The 19033-nt window shown below is 48.3% G+C and overlaps 1 protein-coding gene across 4 annotated transcripts in view; it reads right to left on the reverse strand.

The window, feature by feature from the left end:
- COL5A1 (collagen type V alpha 1 chain) overlaps positions 1-19033 on the reverse strand; it is a 160335-nt gene that overhangs the window by 61426 nt on the left and 79876 nt on the right. For all 4 annotated transcript variants that reach the window (XM_055803058.1, XM_055803051.1, XM_055803044.1 and 1 more), the window contains 9 exons: positions 18972-19028; positions 14818-14859; positions 14486-14548; positions 6916-6990; positions 5285-5377; positions 2214-2270; positions 1999-2052; positions 1329-1382; positions 403-456 (listed from right to left, as the gene is read on the reverse strand). In XM_055803058.1, the coding sequence (XP_055659033.1) occupies positions 403-456; positions 1329-1382; positions 1999-2052; positions 2214-2270; positions 5285-5377; positions 6916-6990; positions 14486-14548; positions 14818-14859; positions 18972-19028 (549 nt within the window). The remainder of the gene's footprint in view (positions 1-402; positions 457-1328; positions 1383-1998; positions 2053-2213; positions 2271-5284; positions 5378-6915; positions 6991-14485; positions 14549-14817; positions 14860-18971; positions 19029-19033) is intronic.

Raw genomic sequence — 19033 nt, forward strand, 5'->3', positions numbered from 1 at the left:
CAGTTAATAGGTATTTTTTTGGTAGTTATATTTTAGGATATTTCCAACCGCTCATTCATGTTTGTTTTTCATAATTGGGATTCCAAAGTATTTGTTCTACAACTGCAGCCAAGGGAGCATATTTCATTCTTAAGAGGATCTAGCAATTTTTAAAAGTTGCATTAAAAAAAAAAAAAAAGAGAAAGAAAAAGAAAAGAAAGGAAAGATCACTATTCTGCCTTCTAGGTGTGTGTTTAACTTCCTCTTCTCAAACGTGGAGAGCCCATGACTTCACAGGAGCTGCTGAACCATTTCAACAACCTCCTCCAAGCAAGCTGGGTTCCTTCTGCCATGGGTCCCCCAGTTCACGCTTGTTAAAAAGCAGATGCAGATTCTAAAAGCACATAAAATACGTGGCGCTACCTTTGGTCCTGTCTGGCCGGGCATTCCCCGGGCACCATCGCTGCCAGCTCGTCCCTGCAACAAAGAAAAGCAAAGTCAAATACAAAGGGTAAGCCAGGACCGCAGGGACATCTGCTCTTTGGTCTGTGGCTCAGTGAAGTTTTATTTAAGTCAGAGCTCACCGGCTGGGGAGCAGCTTCCCTTGGTGAGGGAAAAAATGCTGGTCTGTTTTTGAAGCAGCATTCCGGGCTCAGCCTGGCGCTAATGAGGGGTGTGAGACAAATAGCAGCAAAGCTGCTTCGCTATGTGGGATGCTGGGACATGGTCATTGATTTTAATTTGAAATAATTATCTTCCAGCACATTTGAAGATATGCTAATGATGATGTCCACAAATTGAAATGAGATAGATTTATTTATTTATTTATTAAGAAAGCCAGAAGTGGGTCACAGAAAAGACTTTCTCACTTCTTCCTCTGGCCAGCCAAATCATGACGAGCCAGAGGATGGCGTAAAATAAAAATGAGCACCAGGGATGTTGACAGAGCGAGTGAGCACAATTTATACCAACTTCAGAAACCCTCTGGGGACTGGATCCTCCTCGCACACTCCCGAAAAATTTGGGACCATACAAACCACCCCAGAGCATTTATGCAGCTACAACCTCAATGCCACAGAGAACAACAGAAAATAATAATAATAAAAAAAAAGGCAACAGAAGAGTGGGAAGCATAGACTTGCAGTTCTCCCCACACTGTCTGCCTTTTAACTCTCATCCTCATTTGTGTCTGCCCAGATGGATGGAGAGGTCCTGGACAAGCCACCAGCTGGCCTCCAGCCTGCTCTTGTGCAACGCTCTTCGTGCTCAGAAATTGTTTGGCAGCAGAAACAATTCCTAGCAGAAACTGTAGTTAACACAGTCGTCAGCGCAGCTCCCAGGACACTCACCCTACGGCCAGGTTTTCCTGCTGGACCGGGAGGACCTTGGATGCCTCGTGGACCCTGCAAGGCATCAAGGAGAGAGGAAGAAATGCCATCACCCAAAGGCACAGCAGACGGACCCGGTGCCTGCTAGCATTGCAGATCAGGTGCTGAACCTGATATGAACCCCTCGAGCACAGCCCGTAGTTCAAAATACAGAGGGAGGGCTCAGGACTGAGCATTTCTGGCCAGGAACTGCAGACGTTTCTCCATGAGGAAGTTTTTGCCCTGCAAGCAGCACCACATGGTGCAGACAAATCACTTCCCCCACCATCAGAAAAATGGGAATTTTCCCTCAATGCAGGATTTACAACTTGGAAGAACCATTTCCTGAGCATTAGCAAGCTGCCCACACTCCAACCTATCTCGTATTTACAGGGCTCCTCCGTGGATATCTTTGCAGGAAAGGGCTACCACCTGCAGAATTTTACACTATTGCCTTAAAATTATCGCGAGTCCTGCATTTGGATACTCGAAGGGACACTTATACGCAAAACAGACGTTCCCACACCTCCCTGCTTTCAGCTGGCTTTGGGTTACCGATTTTCTCCTTCACAGCAGCCTCTAAAGCAGGATCGCCTGCTTCACACCTACAACTCCCCCCAACCCCCCAGTCGCCCAGTTTGCCCATACACACCTGGGGTCCCATTTCTCCAGCTTCTCCCTTCAGTCCTCCACTGCCTGGGGGTCCCTTTGGACAGAGAACATAATTTATTAGCTTTTTTCCACAACAGAGCCCGAGGGAAGATTCATACCACGTTAAGGAAGAGCCATTCAGGTAGGGTAACGCAGAGCATCCATGGAGCTGGTGCCAGCTGGCTCTGCTCCATCCTTGCTGGCCCGTTCACTTACCATGGGGCCCGGCCGCCCCGTCAGACCCATCGGACCCGCTGGTCCTCTCAGCGCCAGCTGCAACAGAAAGAGAAACGCTGCTCAGTTGGTGCCTCTGCTCCATTCCTTCAACAGGACAAAGCCACCATCACACCACCAGCCACACGTTCTCCCCACGCCCCGAGAACCACAAATCCATGGTGCAATGTCCATACCCTCAGTGAAATTACCTAAAAACATCCAACCTGCTGTGCACCAAGTCCTTTCTGCACCCACAAATGGGCAAAGCTCCTGGACAGTGCATAGCTCTGCTGAGAGGACATGTGGACCTACACCCCGTCTGCCGGTAGCATCCTCCCCCCATACACCCACCGCGCACAGGAAGTACAAAACCCCTGTACAGACACGTACAGACACCCCCTGGCCCAGACCCAGGGCAGATGGAGGGGCAAGGAGTTACCTGCATTTAAACCAGATGAGAATCTGCCTCTGCAGGTCAGATCCCCTTCTCCATCATCACGTAGAGACACAATAAAATGGACGCTTTTGGCAACAAGTCATTGAAGGCAAATGTAAAAACTTTGCCTGGACAAGCTATAGGCATTTGTTCACACATATTTAAAACCCCAATTATTTGGATTTAGGATTACTTTTTTCTTTATGATCCTAGGAGTTTAATTTTGGAGGAATTTTTTCCTTTTTTTTTTAGTTGCTATTTCATATACTACAGACAGAACAGCAATTCTATTTGCAACAGGGGGCTTTTAGCTCAATAATTAAGGAGTCAAGTAACCATACATCAAGTCAGTAATTTCCATGGTGGGTAATGGGACTGGTCCACACTTTAAAACATCACTCAGACAATTTGTTCCCTCGTGACAATTCAACACTTTAAAAAGAGTTGTAATTATCTGTGTACTCCAGTAATTAAAATCTACCCGTGATTGCACTTGGAATGGCATAAATATTGCACAAATGCTAGATTATGTGGCTTCTTTTTACAACACCCCATTAAAAGGGAGATACTCTGAAACACTGCCGGCTGGGACAATGTTCAGTGTCTAATGAAAGCCAAATTTTAAGGGAATAAATCAAACTAATAATGCAATTAAGAACAACAATAACGAGAAAAACAAACCCCCCAAAAGGAAAGAAGCCGGACTCCCTTTTCCATTCCTGCCATATCCTGTAACTTCCCCACAAAAAAACCAAAACCCATGTATTTCCCTTCCTGCTTTGCTATCAGGGCTGTCAGCTGAAATTGTCTGACAATAGGTTGAAGTTAACCAAAAAAATGTTTTTTTTTTTCCTTTACAGAAATATTCGACTGGTCATCCACAGCCCAAAAGTCACCCACAATTTGGTTTTTTTTTCAATTTTTCCTTAAATCTGAAAACAAACAAAAAAACCCCACCACCAAAAACCCCAAACAAACAAACAAAAACAGAGGAAAGGGACTTTGAGTGAGGGGAGGGAGGTTCTTTGTGTTTTTCATAACATCACAATATTCAACAGGCAGAAAAAAAAGAACAAAACCAGTGAGTCTGAGAAAGCAGATGCTTCTCATGGAATGTTCATCTGGTCAAAAATCCCTATTTCCCAGCAAAATAAAATGCTGATGGAAAAAAATGGAGGCAGCCTTGAAATAAAGACTGACAAGGTAACTCCAGAAAAATAATTGACCAATACTACTCTCAGAGCAAGGTTTATGGACAGGAAAAACGCAGTGGCTGGTGGCATCAGGGACATGCACTCTACCTGAACACGTAGAAAATCAAACTCCTTTGTAAAAGGGGAGTTGGATGGAAACCAGAATAGCCCCAGCTAAGCCAACCCCCCGGCTTATAAACCTAAAAGGGGCACGTGCTACCCTGCTGGGTGGAGACCCCAACAGCCTTTATTTCATTCAAGGGTGAAATAAATGGCTTTTTAGCTTATTTCAGCAGACGGGCCCAAAAGGTCTGTGCTAAAGCGACCGCCAACAGCTCAGAATGACAGACAGGCTGTGTCTGAGCCACGTGTCCCAGGCACAGACAGACGGGGGCTTTGGACCGGAGGAGCACACCTAAGCTCCATCCCTGGATGGCTGCATTTGGCAGGGAGAGGAGCAATGCCCCCAAAGCTGTGTTCCTTTGCAAACTGCCTCCCCAAACTGTCTTCTGTTTCCCCCTTTATGCAAGGGTGTGCTTACAACCAGAATTTGGTCCCTCCCGGACAACATCAGGGCAAACACAGGAGGAGGGCACTTCTGGGGTTGCCACGTGTTTCCTTCTGCTGAAATTGTGCCTCTTGCATCTCTGCTTTTAACATGTCAATGATCAAATGTAACTTCACACAAGTTCTCATGGAAGAAAAAACCTCAAAGCTGTACTGGCTAGAAATTAAGTTTGATTTTAAACAGATGAGTATGAAGCCTTTTACACTAAGGTACTCATCTAGGTAGGGAACAGGAGTTGTACGGGGAAAATGCATGGTTGATCTTGTTTGACCAGTGAGCTACATAACAAATGCCACCAAGAATTATTTGATCATCAATCGGTAAGGTCATCCAAGGGGAAAACATTCACAGGGATAGTTACCATGGATTTTCAAATAAATATGTTGAAGAAAAAGGCAGCCTGCCTGTTGAGATTTGCGGAGTTGGGAACCGCTTAAATCTGTGACATACATTTAATTATTACAAATTCACTGGAAAAGGGAAAAAAAAAAAAAAAAGAAAAATCCTTACAGCACCTTACAGCACATAGCACAACGGTTCATATAGACTCAAAACTGTCAGCATAAACAGCAAACACTACCGAGGGCAACAGGTCTGTGCCTACTGGTGCCAGCAGAAGGCCTGGTCCAAGGTCCGTAGGCAATTTAAAACCATGTCTCTAGGGCTTATTGCTGGCCATTGGTAAAAGGCCAAGTCATCCAGATGCCCTCACACCTCAAACCACACAACCAATTCCATCACAGATGAGAGGCATTAGCATTGCCAGCACCACGGATGGTGCAAGTATGAAGACATCTCCAACACATTTATCCTGATTCTCCTCCGCTTCCTCAGGCAACTGCTGCAAGAGACATCCCCACCACCCTTCACTTACCCTGGCCTGCTGCAGGATGGCTTGGGCTTGGGCCTCCTGGGCTGAAACGAGAGGTCCCTTAGAGCCAGCATCTCCTCCTCCACTAAAGCGGAACTGATGGGAACAAGATGGAGAAAGCAGGTCACAGTGTTGCTGTCCCTGCACCCTCACTCTGGCCTGACTCCTAAACAATTCTGTTCAGCATGACTGACTCAACCCCATCCCTGTCCTTCCAGACCATCCCATTAACCAGCGCGCTCTCAGGTCACCCAGCTCACAGGCACAAACCGACTGTTCCCCGTCTCCGTCCCCACGCAGCAGATTCTGCCAGCTCAAAGAAATGCACAACAAGAGGGATTGTAGGCTCTGAACTGTGAGGACCTCACACACCACTGTTCAAAACTAAGTTCTCACAAGGCTGATGTTCCCATGCGGATGCTGTTGGCCTGGAGACCCCTGGAGATGGGGTTGCATCAGGTTACTTGGCTGTAGCTGCCCGTATGCCCTGGGACAAAGGCTGTATTTCTCAAGCATGGCAGGATGCTTCAAAGAACAGAGTTTGGCTGATTGTTTAAGCCAGGATCCTTCAGCACACAAAGGATTTAAAAAACCCCCAAGCATTAATGCTTTATTTTCCCAGACTTGAAAGGAGTTTAATGTTTTCTTCTGCCTCTTCTACCACCCCAGCTACAAGCCCACTTCCCAGGACACACCCCCTCCTCCTGCCTTTAATTGCATGTGTGTTTGGGGTTTTGCAAGGAGGACTCTCCAGGCTACAGAACCTACTTGGACAGCTCTTTCACCTCCATTTCACCTCTGCATTCCACTTGGTTGGCGCTAGGTATATGACCACATGAACTTGGCAAGCAGATTCAAAGAGATGCAATTTATAGGCCTACGGTTGATTACTGTAGGGGCCAACAAATGTATTGTAATGGCCAGCTAAGCTCCATGTTGAGCGCTTGGCCCAGGCTGTCCTAGGCACCCTGCCAGAAACCTACACAAGTATCACCCTACCATTTGGAGCTTATACAAGAGTTTTGCGGTTTTTCACTAAAGACGCTTTCCCTTTGGTACCTAACCACTTATTTTCAGCAGCTGGTTTCCATAGGGTTTCCTCACATCAAAGCAGACACAAAAAATAACCATTCCTTTAGCATCCCAAGACCAAGAAGGCTGACTTGGTACTTGCTAGCTTCATGTAGGAGGGGGGAAAAAAAAAAAAAAAAGCAAAATAACCACTGGTCATTAAAAGAGAGCAGTTCGTTCAGGTGCTTACAATTTTGGCATCTGCTTTGAAGAGCTGCTAGAAGGAGGGGTCTGCCTGGAAACTGGGCCCTTGGAGGTGTATTCCATTGCTTTTTCATGACTTTCACTCTCCCAACACCATGCCCAGTCAGAAACACTTAAGCTCATTCTTCATTTATGGAAATTTAAACCTGCCTGCCCTGTGCTTTTGACCAGTGAAGAAGTTACAGCACTTTGCAAAGAGCAAATTTAAACAGGGAACTACCTGGACTCATCTTTTATACCAAGGAAAATGTGTCCTTGGTATAAGAGATGGGAGATTTCTGCAAGAACAGTCATTAAGAAGCAGCAAAGCTGAGAGGCCCGATTCATTTAAATGTTTTTTTAGTTACACTGGTACTTACAGGCAACATAAGCATTGTCCCTGGTGGTCCTGGTAAACCATCTGCTCCTGGAAGACCTGGGCGACCAGGTGGTCCCTACAAGAAGAATAGATAGAAATAAACTCCTGTAGTGTCATTTTAGTCGCAACCATACTTGAGCAGTTGTGGCTGTAAAGGCACGTATCACAATACAAAAGGTCCCCTATCTTGACTGACTGGCATCGAGCACACGGGCATCCCGATGCTATGGCAAATTTTGTAGAAGCACATCTGTAAGCACATATGATTTTTCTTAAGTAATTCCCTCTTCTTACATCCTGGCCCCCGTATTTCCAGGGTCTGCCACATGCAGTTTTCGAGCGAGCAATAAAAGTCTTTGCAATGTTCCAAGTTAATGGAATCAATGCTTAGTTGGGTCTGTTAAAACCTATTAAAAAAGTATATGAAACTTCATAATTCAAGTCAGTGAGATAGAAATGTGGAAAGATAAATACATTTCTGTGTATGCTCAGTCGTCTGGGTCATTCCATTTTTCTCCCTTCTGTCTTTTTCTTTTCCCAGTCCTATGAGGCTACTTCCATCTACAATGGAGTGATGCTGTCAGCGGCTGTAAATCAGCAAAACTCTCAGGATCTCAATGGAGCCGTGCTGATTAACATCCGTTGTGTATCTTTAACTTGTACTAAAGAAACAAGCATGCAGTAAAAGATCTATTGATGAAGCTATAAATAATCAAATATGGCCAATTTTCCTAAGACAGCCCATAGATTATTTGTATTCCCAACTGTGTACTTGGCAAAAAGTTTAAGTTAACACAAATGTGCACATCCATCCAGCAATCCTACATGCAAATGAGGATGACATCCAACTACTCGATGCGCATGCCTAATTGCAATTTTCACATCAGCTCGAGAAGCCGAAGGCTTTACCACTCAAGTCCCAGTGATGCCAAGAGGAGCCCTGGTGCTCATTTCATGGCAAGGCAGGCAGGACTGCCCGTTCAACAGCTCCAGCTTGAGGACTTGGACAGTCCCCTATTTACTAAATGCCAATAATAAATCCATCTGCGGAGAACCAAAGTGCTTCGAAGGGCAAGCAACAAGTATCTATGTTAGTTCTCACTCTCTTCAACCTGCCTGAAGCCCTCCAGCCCGTGCCAACGCCAAACAAAAGTAAAAATAAAACCCTGCCACAAATCACAGACATACGTGGACACGCTACAGAGACACAGAGGAGCCAGATGCTGCCCTAGGAAGTCACACACTGATCCCACAAGGCAAACGGAGGTAGATAAAGGTGGGAAAGGAGGAGGGAAGGAGAAATAGCCAACAAAGTCACTAAAAAAATGGAGCATTTAAAAACAACAAACAACCAAACCAAGACATTTGATGTGTTATCCTTGCCTCACTGTCTTCCAGCAAGATTTTTGCGCATGACTTGGCACCCCTCACAACTCTTTGCTCCCTCTTCATCCGTTCCCCTCTATGCCACACTCCATTTAACATTTGTCTCCCTCTTAAACAGGAACCCAAAACATGGAAGCCAAAGTTTCAAGCGCTAAATTAGAGCCCAGCACCAGGGTGGGGGTGAAGAGCTGCCAGGGCTCCACCCAGCCACAGGCAGAGCATCGCTCCGCTGGCCTGTGGCCGGACCCGCTCCGCAATTACAGGGCAGAGCAGCGCTGCGGCCGCCGAGCCCAGGTCTGCACTGCAACCGGCCTGGAATAACAACGCTGCTCCCAGCGCTGCAGCAGACAGCACTGCAGCCAGTGATTTATCAGCAAAAAGAGAAAAAAAATCAACAACCCAGCAGCTCCCTCAGCACTGAAGGGAGACTGCATAACACGCCAGCCCATCCATTTTTCAAGACAAGCTCATGATGTTAACATTCACGCTGTTTACTTAGTCTGGCCAACACTGGAGTCCCTGACTCTGCCGATGAGGTGCAGAGGGCAGTCCCATCTGTTGGAGCAGAAGCACAATAAATAATTTAGGCCAGACTCATTTTATATAATAAACGTTCCTCCATCTCCCTCTTCTTTAACTCTGGTCCTGCACATGACAGATCAGGAATGAGCCTGTTTAGCTCTCTGTGTGTACTCTGCCTGACAAACCTTGATGCAATGTTTTTATCCATAAGCGCCTCTTTTTGTTTCGGGTTGGGTGTGTGAGGTCTTTGCCTTGTGGGGTGCAGCAGCAGGGGGCAATGGTATGGAGGCAAATCAAACCCATAAAGCACTTTGTAAATTTAAATTCATGAATGCCTTTAAGAAATGCAGCACGCCAGAGTCTCAGTTGGTGTAAATCTGTGCACTCTCATTATGTAAATAGAGATCTGCTGATATATAGCAGCCAGAGATGGGGACTTCAGCTTTTATTTGGTGCAGTGCACTAAAATGCCATGCTGAGTGCAAACACTAGTGCAATAATTCAAGGGAATGTTTAAACTGAAACCTCGGGGTGTTAGTGCTCAGGCTTCTTGAGCAGCAGACAACGACAGACAGAGCGATGCCCAGCAGCCCACAGTATTAAGCCTCAAAATTTGTTTTAAGTGTCTCTCTCTAGGATTATTTTTCTGATATTTTCAGCCCTGGTCAGAAAATTAGGCAACTGAAGATCTTTCTCACAGTATTTAGTGTCTTCCAGGTAAGGCATTGCTTAACATCTGATGGAAAAAAAAGGGCGTTCCTGAAGGTGTCAAGCCTTTCAGAACCCCAGTAAGGATTTTAGGGATCCTCTTAGACTTTCGAGATGCAAAACTGTTCTCAGGGGGAATAAGTCCTTTGGGATGCAATGACTGAATGGTCTTGGAAGACACAGCTAGTGCTTTGCGACCAGCCTTACCCCAGAGGTATGCTGATCAAGCCCAGAGCACCCAGACACCCCAGATTTCCAAACACACAGCAGGGTCAGCGACAGAGCTGCAGTTTGCTCTAACGCTGGACCTCATCTCGTTCAAAAGGGCACGTTTTCCCACTTCCTCCATTCCAGTCTGGAATATCCATGAAATAGCTGCCTGGTCTCCTAAGTGCCATATTTCCTTTTGCCCACAGCTCAAAGAAACCTGCCTAGAGTCATCCTAAACCACCTCCCCCCAGATGAGTCCTCTGAAACCTCCCACTAACAGGCTGCTCTGCAGCTCTGCCGGTGACACAAGCTCTTCTTCGAGTCGTAAAGTAACTGGGATAAATGAACAAACTGACATGATGAATAAAACAGAGCTAAACGAGTGTTGGCCAATATTAACATAACTGAATATTGTTGGTGTATTAATTCAGTGCACCTGCCTGATTGCAAATAGAAAGTCTTTCTATCAGAGGCGGGCATAGGAAATGTTCCTCACCGTGCACATATAAGTGTCATGTAAATTCATGAGCTATATGCAGGGTTAATAATAAACAAATTAAAAGAGGAGCTGCTCTAATTGAAAAGGAGTATTTTAATACAGTTGCCGTTCCTGGCTCTGCAAGTTCATTGCTTCTCTATGCATAATATGTTGTATTACACTCTGTTCTGGACGCTCAGAAAAGCAGGATGTGCCGTCTGTGCTAGAATGCAAATTACGCCTTTCATTGCAGGGTGTGGAACAACATCATCGGGGACAGTGTGTCTGCTGCTGATTGGCTTTGCACAGCCATTCAAGGGGAGCCTGGCCAGCAAACGCCTGCATCTGCCTGGACAAGTGGCAAAGATACAGACTGCCTCATCGCCGGGGTCAGCATCCATCCTGCCAGGCAACTGAACTCTTTGGAGCAGAAGCAGCACGTCACGGGGAGAAGAGCAAGCTGGACAACACGTAGCACCCATGCAGGATGAAGATGCACCAAGAGCCCGATGAAGCCACATGGCTCTTTTGACTAATCTTAGACCACTGCAAGATGCAAACCGCTGCTGAGACTGTTGCCTAGCTCACCCATCCTCTATGAAGGCCAACACCCAAGGATGCAGAGCCCTCGCGTGGTCCTTCTGCTGGTGTAGTGTAAGAGGAAGCAGGACCTCAGTGCCTCAAGGGTTAAGCCAACCTCTGAGCGGTGGCTCTGGCTCCCGGCCATGGGCTGAGCCTGCAGCTGTGTATTGACTTTCTGAGCTTGCAGGCACCCGATCGATGGAGCACAGTCAGGGTTTCTCGTTCTCAATCATGTCACAACCGCAAGAAACGTTATTACTGTGCCATCAAAAAACAATAAATACAGCAGGAGTGTAAATGAGGTGGGGCAATGCTCTGGGGAGGTGTGTGTGTGTGAAGGGGCGGGGGGGGGGGGGGGGTGAAGTGCAGCAGCCAGCGGACTCCAGCCAAGTCCCCAGGGACCAAGGCGGCAAAAAAAAGAGCCTTAGTTAAAAATAATACAGGACCCAGGTTAGGGTCATTGCCACAGGAATGCCCCCGACACCCGAGTAATCTCCTCAAGTACACCTTAAAACTGCAGCACTTCCCAGTGCAGGCCAGCAATGATTTTATTTCTTTCAGTGGTTGTATTTTCCAACGTGCACATCATGGGGCTCAGAGGTGAATAATGTAGCTTTGGAGCCAGCTGGTTGCTTGGTCCTCCAGCGGGCAGGGAAGCTAGGAATCCCACCCCTCCTGCCTGTGTCCCCCAGGAAGACAGCCAGGTCCCAGGGGATCCCAAACTCATCCCAATGGGATGGTAATTTGGAAGAGCACCAAATCCCAGAGGGGCATTTTCCCATCTCTTGCTTACTGCTGACAAGCAGGTGGGATGGAGAACCACCAGGATGGGTGGGAAAGGAGCAACGGCAAGAGCAGCACTAGGGAAGTACAACAGCTCAAGGGTACATCGGCCAGAAAAGGGAACACAGCTGGATTTTAAAAGCTGAGGGGAGAAGGGAAGGGTAAATACCAACTTAAACACCTCTGCAAGGTAAGGCACAGCGGCTCAGCCTCAACTTAACCCATACAGAGAGCCAGGCCGGGAAGGACTTCGGGAAAAATATTCAGTCTTTCTGTCTAATTGGTGTTTTCATGGTTTGATACATCCCTTCCTGTGTTCTGGTGGATAACCGTGCTTGGTGGCTTCCAGGGGTGCCTCAGCTGGTGTTGCCATGCCCACAGCCAGGCTGGCAGTAAAAAGAAATGAAAACCAGAGGGTTTGATGCACACCTGATGGTGACCACAGAGACAGCCACGGCAAACCCCTGGCATCACTCCGGCATTTAAAAAGAGGCTAAGGTGAGATCCTAAGTAGTGCAGAGATCTTGTTCTGATCCTCTGCAATGGAGTGAATACTCCTTCCTATTCTTTCTGGGTCTTAGATTGCTTAATTAAGACCAAAAAAAAAGGTTTTTTGAAAATAAAAGATAAGCAAGGTCACAACACAAATCCTTAACAGCAGTTACAGCAATTAGCGGTGCTAAGACACACAGCAGAACAGCACAACCTCTTTATCTATCCCCATTCGAACCTGATCATTGGCTTTTTCCCCCTTGTCTGGGCAGAATTCAACCAAAATCTGCCAGAAGAATTGGAAGCCCTACAAACACAGAGAGCCTGGGTCACCCCAGCTTATCCAGCAAAGAGGATGCGGTTCCCCATCTGGAAACAACTGGATCAGCGGAGGATGCTGTGGTGCACAAGAGCCTGCCACGGGTAGCAGGCTGCCTTCTCTGCCAGAAGAACAGAGGTGCTCACGACCTCAGCGATCAGATTAGGGAAGTGTTTGCTGATAAGCGCTCCCTTCCTTAGAAAGATGTTTTGCATTCGCGGGTGACAGCACTGAGAGCAGCAGGATTCTGCGTGTTCAGGGGCATCTCCTGTCATCTGTGTCACCGCTGCTCTCCTCCCTCCTGCGCTTTCCAGAGAAATCCTAGAAAAACAGACCTCCAACCACACCTGCCTTCGGAATCCCACCTGTAGGCACAATTTTTGCCCTTTTCGCTAATGAGACTGCTGGGATGCCTCAGGCCAAAATGAGCCATAGGTAGAGGCTGGCATTAGGGCTGCTGGGAGCCCCATTCCCCAGATGAAACAGCAGTACGCTAGAAGCTATTCTGAAGGCGTATCTGACGGCACTCAGCATCAGGATGTGCCAAGGCACTGAAGCAGTGTCAAGCTCCAAGCTGCGTTTGTTTTACTCATGCAAACCCACTGAAATCAATGAATTTACTCAGGCGAGACTGCTGCTGGTACACACACACCCCTGTGCCGCTGCTGCACCAGCCCGTAGCCCTTCACGCTGGTCCGCCAGGCTGCATCGCGGCAGGAACAGCTCTTCCCTGCCAACACTGCCCCGGTTTTGGTGCTCCATCACCCAAACCAGTATTGCTCAAGGGTGCTGTGTGCACTCCTCTAGTTTCAGACCCAAACTGAGCTGCTCTGGCAGCCAGGGCTGATCCCACCTCAGCCTCTGTGCAAAGCCAGAGCCCATCTGTGCTGCAGGGAATTTCCCCCTAGGTATCAGGCCAAAATTCCCACTGGACGCACGGTGCAGCCTGGTCCCCATCCACCCAGGCAGCTTGGCATGAGTACCTGCTTACCTGGCTGCCTCTGCCAGGGAGGGGGAAGAGGCTTGAATGGTGGGTGGACAAAGGCAAATGAGGAGCGTGTTGGTATGAGGGTCATTTCAAAGGCTCAGCTTGGGGAGTGAGGAGAGTAGGTTTTAATTTTTGGCATTGCCAAGTACACAGATTGCCACTCGAATGGTGCTTGTGCACCACTTACTGACCCGAGGCTCAAGTCCAGCAGCTCCCAAAACACAGGTCGTTTCTGATCCCAGCTGAGGACTCCACAGTAACAAATAAATATGCAGCTCTGACTGAACTGCGGTGCTAAACTATGGAATTTGGGGTCACAGTCCACACAAGTGCTTGGGAGCAGCTGCCTCTGATGAGACACCCTAAAGCTGGAGGCTTCTGCTGGCAGCAGTTCACAAAGCAGCGGCTGCCAGGGACAAAACTGATTTAAAGTACCATCAAAACCAAACACAAAACCTAAGTTACTGCACTGCTAAAGCACATGAATCAGTCTCTAGTGCTCACGGGTACAGACCAATAATCCACCTACAGAAAAGGCGAGGTGCTGCACAAGAGTCACCTTCCCACCAGGAGCAGTCTGGGACACCAAGCGGGGGTGAGGAAAGACCCACAGCAGTGGTGATGGTGTGACCCTGGGACCATCCTGGACCCAATCAAAACCACCCCCCCTGCCAGGACTCACGACATCAGCTGGAATGAGGATGCAGAATTATGGCTGAGCTTTGCTTTACTGTGCCAATGGCTATTTTATGTGTGTTGTGCTCATCCTGGTTTTCCCAGTGCCCCAGCCCAGCTCCTGCACTGGAAGGAGCAACCAATGCCAAAGGGCACGGATAGAGAGCAGAGGCTTTGTTAGCCATACTCTTGCTTTTAACCTGGAGAAAACTGCTTACTGCATTTGACTAGTGTGGTTGCTCCCCAGCTCTTTGCCCCTGGATGCAAAGGTCTGCCCTGTACCCTACCCACAAGCTCTTTTTGGGGTTGACCCAGAGGAAATTGCTATTGCAAGATGAGCAGTATTTTAGGGCTCCCCACAGTCCCACTTTGCACACAGAAAAGGACTGAAGCCTTCAGCCAAAAAGGAGAAAAACATGGGTACTCACTCTCTCCCCAGGGTCACCCATTAAGCCCACAGGTCCAGTTGGTCCTGGAGGTCCTGGAAGGCCCTAGCATAGAAAAGACAGAAAAAACCATATAAGCTGCTAAAGGAAAATGTGTTATTATTTGTAACATATTTGTAGAAGCAGGAAAAGAATTAGAGCTTTCTGTTTATTTTTGCACCAGAAAGCCGACCCCAAAGCGGTCTGTGCACATGCGTGGCATATGGAAGCAATAGAGCCCAGGAACAGCTGTGTGCTGAGCCCTGCCATGTGCACTCAGCACCCCAGAGCCACGCACATCCTTCCCTGCAAGGTACAAACAAAGTGCCACTTACTGCTGGGCCTTCGGGACCGGGCGGACCTTCCACCAGCATGCCCTGAGCAAGAGGAAGAAAAAAAGGTGATTAGCCAGGAGCATCCTCAAAGTCACTTTGATTACAGAGCTGGAAAGCCCAATGCTTTATCTGTTCTCAAATATTTCAGGTCTTGCTGCTAGGTCTAGGCATCCCAGAGCTGAAGGGCTTCCAGTCCCTCTAGATGACATCTCCTGTGTCCCTGTTCCCAAAGGCACAAAGGGCACTGCCCATCAAAAAGCCAGATACCATTTATTTGAATTGCACAGGGCACAGCAAAACAGTCCTTCCCCCAGCACCAAGCCCACCCTTGTCCCAGCGCAGGGTCCCCTTCCCAAACACAACCCTTCTGCCTTAGCTCCTGGCCAAAGAGCAAATCCTGGGGTAGGTCCAGCCTTGATGGTGCCCAAGCAGGAGAAGAGCTCATCTTCAGGAAGAAGCTCTTTCTAGACCCAAGCAACTTTAAAAAAAAAGTTAATAATCAAATTGCAAGGGTTTCTTTTTTAAATTACTTTCCCAGCAGACTGCATGCTGTGATTTACTTTGTGTACCTAGGAAATCACTGTGTGGGCAAAATGGTAGAATAATGTTATTCCATGCCTTTTAATCTAAATATTTTGTCATAACTTTAAATCAAGTCTATCATGTACTCACTAGAACTAAGCTGCTTTTTTTTTTCTTCCTCCTCATGGGTATGTAAGAGGCAGGAAAGAATTCTCCCAATAAAATAAAATTTGCCCATGGCAAATGCTTTCCAGAAGGCATCAGCACGGATCTGTTGGGAAAAGCCCCACAGCGAGAACTACCCTTTTAACTCTGGAGCAGTGACCACGCCCCCAGCAGCACCCAGGTAAAGCCAAAGCAATCCCAGTGCTTCCCAGTTCTTCCATAGCAAACAGGGACATCTACCCTGTGAGATGAAATCAGCCCGTGAAAATCTGTAGACAAGCAGCTGGCTCGTATGGGAGAAGCCTGGAGGAAGCCAGTGCCAGGACTGGTCCCGGGTCATCCTTAGCCGTTCTCCTGGGCTCAGGCTCTGGTGCTAAAAGCCTCAGCTGACCCCACGGCAGCAGACAGGGCTGAACTGAACAAAACTGAAATATCTAAAGGAAAATCCAGGCGGTCCTGCCCCAAAAGTAAAACATGCTGCCGTGACCATCCCTGCTTCCATTAGTGGGATGCGTGTTTCTGCACTGCTAATGCGTGGCCAGCACTACTTTCTGTCTTTCCCCAGTGTCCACACTACTCATTACCACCTCATTTACAATCTGGCTTCCACTTTGTTTGGATGTGTTAGGGGAAATTTTTTGGTGCTGTCATCACCGAAGCACCTGCACGGTTGTTCTTCACCAGTAAAGAATTTAGGCCACAGACTTCACCCCATGCCCATTTGACAGCGGTTTGCTGCCTGCCTGCCTGCCTGCCACAGAGCCGCTGCTCTCTTCTGAGGTGGGGAGGAATTAGGGGTCGACCCTACATGACATCCCTCCAACCTGCCCCAAATATGAGCTGTTTGCTGTTGGAGCCTACCAAGAAGCAGTGAGCTATGCTGATGGAGGTGTCCCCCAGGACACCCACTAAGCACCAGCTCCCTCTTCAGACACATGATGAGGACATCGCACAGGAAAACCCAGAGCTCCCAGCAAACCTCTCCCCTGTGTGCTGGCTCCATCCTTGTTGAGACCAACCCACGGGACATTTTCGCATGGGTGTTGTGGCTGGGCTGGTGCAGAGAGCCAGAGCCCACACAGGTCTCCCCAGGACACTCCTGGGCTGCTGGGTGCCATGCTCTGAGCACGCACAGCACCACGGCTCCACTGCCCATGGCCAGCTGCAGAGGCTCCTCCACACGGGGGAAGAGGTTGGGGTAATTAGCCAGTTTGCAATGCAAACATCCTTGGCATCTTCCCATATTTATCTGTTGGTTTATGTTGAGCTCTAGCTTTAGGGACAGCTGGAGATTCTCCTTGGCAAGAAATCTCCACTGTTTATATGACTGCTCATCAACAGGAGCAATGGAAACGTGGGAGGGTTCTGGGACCAGGACCGGTGGGGAGATGCCACTGAGGGCAATCACCTTGGGGTAGCAAGCAAACCATGGATTTAGGACTGTCCAGGGGGTGAAACAGGGTGCTTCTTCTAGTCAATCAACACCCAGGTGCTACCCACAAGCAAAGCCAGTATCACAGAAACAGCCCAAAAGCTAACTGCAATGCACAGAGGTGCTGTGCAAGGGCTGACCACCACCCCGCACACCCCGCCCCCCAAAGGCAGGCACGAGCACCAGGGCCCCCGTCAAAGGGTCTTTGAGGAGGCAAAGGCAGCCTGGTGGCTCCAGAGCTGGGATGCAGGGTGTCCCAGCCAACCCCAGCTGCATCCTCCTTGCCCTGCTCCTGTGCTGCCCTGCTGCCTCCAGCAAGTGTCAGCACAGAGCAAGGATTGAAGGACAGACGGTTTGAACGAAAAGGAGAGAAAATCCAGCAGAATGACTTCTGCATTTGGTTTTTATTCCCCCTTTGCTGCAGCTCCCATTTAAAAAAAAAAAAAAAAAAAAAAAGCAGCACAGCAAATCTGAATTTCTCTCTGCTGAAGAAGAACCGCACGGAGAGGAAAAAGGCGGCATTTGGTCTTGTTTACTTTCTGGCAAAAGCTATACATGCTCCAGTGTTTTGAAATAGCAAAGGCAGCCAAATTCTTTCTGGATGATTAAACTTAACTATTTTGTTCGCTTTGTAGCATTTCAGATTGGTTCTGGCCACGGCAGGCTGGGTTTCTGCCATTGTCTTTGTGGGGTTCGCCTGCCCTCCGCCCTTCCCACACCTCCAACAAGCAAATCTCTCACTCTTCCTTTTGTTTGCAGAGCGGGAGCAAGACACAGAAAGGAAGAGAAGGAAGGAAAGGTTGGAAATGCCTTTGTAAGGTGCTCATTCAGGCCTTTCAAGCCCTAGTGCTGCACCCCAGCTCTCCCTGCCCCCCACCCCGCCCCTGCTATCTGCAAAAGCGTCAGGGCAAAGAAGGGAAGGAAGGAAGAATTAAAAGAAAAATAATGGCTTCCAAGTGATGGGAAGTGCTGCTGCGATGCTGGGCGCCACGCTGGCCCTCTGCCAAGGAAAATTAGGTTAATTGAGTTGCTGGTGTGCAGTGAGCGTGCGCTCAGCCCTTCGGGGACAAGGCTCAGGGAAGGTGGTTGCAAGGACCTGAAGCCCCATTTCCAGCCCGGGGAGGAGCGGGCATGGGACCCTCAGCATCCTGCCACGCCATGAGGGACAGACACATGGCCATGGACCAACAGCCTCTTGCTCTGCTCAGCGGGCACCTTGGAGCCAACAGCAGCCGTCCCCCACCACCAGGGAAGCTGGGGAGCGGCTCCATCCTCACCTCAGGGGGTGTTCAGTTGGGCACCCAGGTTTTTTTGCAGACTGCAAAGGCCACAGGCAGTTTATAACTGTTCTTTAATAAGAAAAACCACCTCAGAAACCAGCTAGGGCAGAATCATAAAGAAAGCAAGCGCCAGATTCCACTCCGGGGATGACACAGGGTTTCTTCTGTAAGTGGAAAGCTGGTGGGACACTGGAGCAGGCGAAGGAGCAAACCTCTTCTCCCCTGCAGCTGTGTGCAGGGAGAACCCTTTTATTTCCACAGAGATGAACCCATTAGTTGCACAATTAAAGCCAGCCCCAAGCTGCAAGCTCAGGTCAGGATATGACCTGGCCGCTGCCTGTGGGTGCTCGTGGGAGCAGCATCGCTGCTGAGCCAGGGGCGCTTCAAAACCTCTGGAGAGGTGAGACATGCCCTCTCTGCCGAAATGCTTCGGTTCTAAAAGGCCTAGGTTTTATTTGGTAAAGGAGAGATTTCATGGGAAATTTTGCACTTCCTTCATAATTTAGGTCACTTCTTGAAGTTTTAAAAAAATAATAATTACAGTATTTTAATATTAAAAGTTTTTAAATGAACCAAGGAATTCTTCCATGGGAAATTTTCCTCCCAGCTGTACCACTGAGAGCACCACACCATACCAAACATACCCCTTGTACCTTTTATCTTGGGGTGTGTGTGTGTGTGTGTGTGTGTGCAAAAAACCCCCCAACAAACCCCCAAAAAAGGAAAAAAACACTGAAAAAACAGATGGTCCTTACCGGCTCAATAATTGCAGGCTCCCCCTTCTGTCCTTTCTCACCCCGTGGGCCACCGATCTGTA

The sequence above is a fragment of the Falco peregrinus genome, chromosome 1 (genome assembly GCF_023634155.1).
Source record: "Falco peregrinus isolate bFalPer1 chromosome 1, bFalPer1.pri, whole genome shotgun sequence".
In the NCBI taxonomy this organism is placed as follows: Eukaryota; Metazoa; Chordata; class Aves; order Falconiformes; family Falconidae; genus Falco; species Falco peregrinus.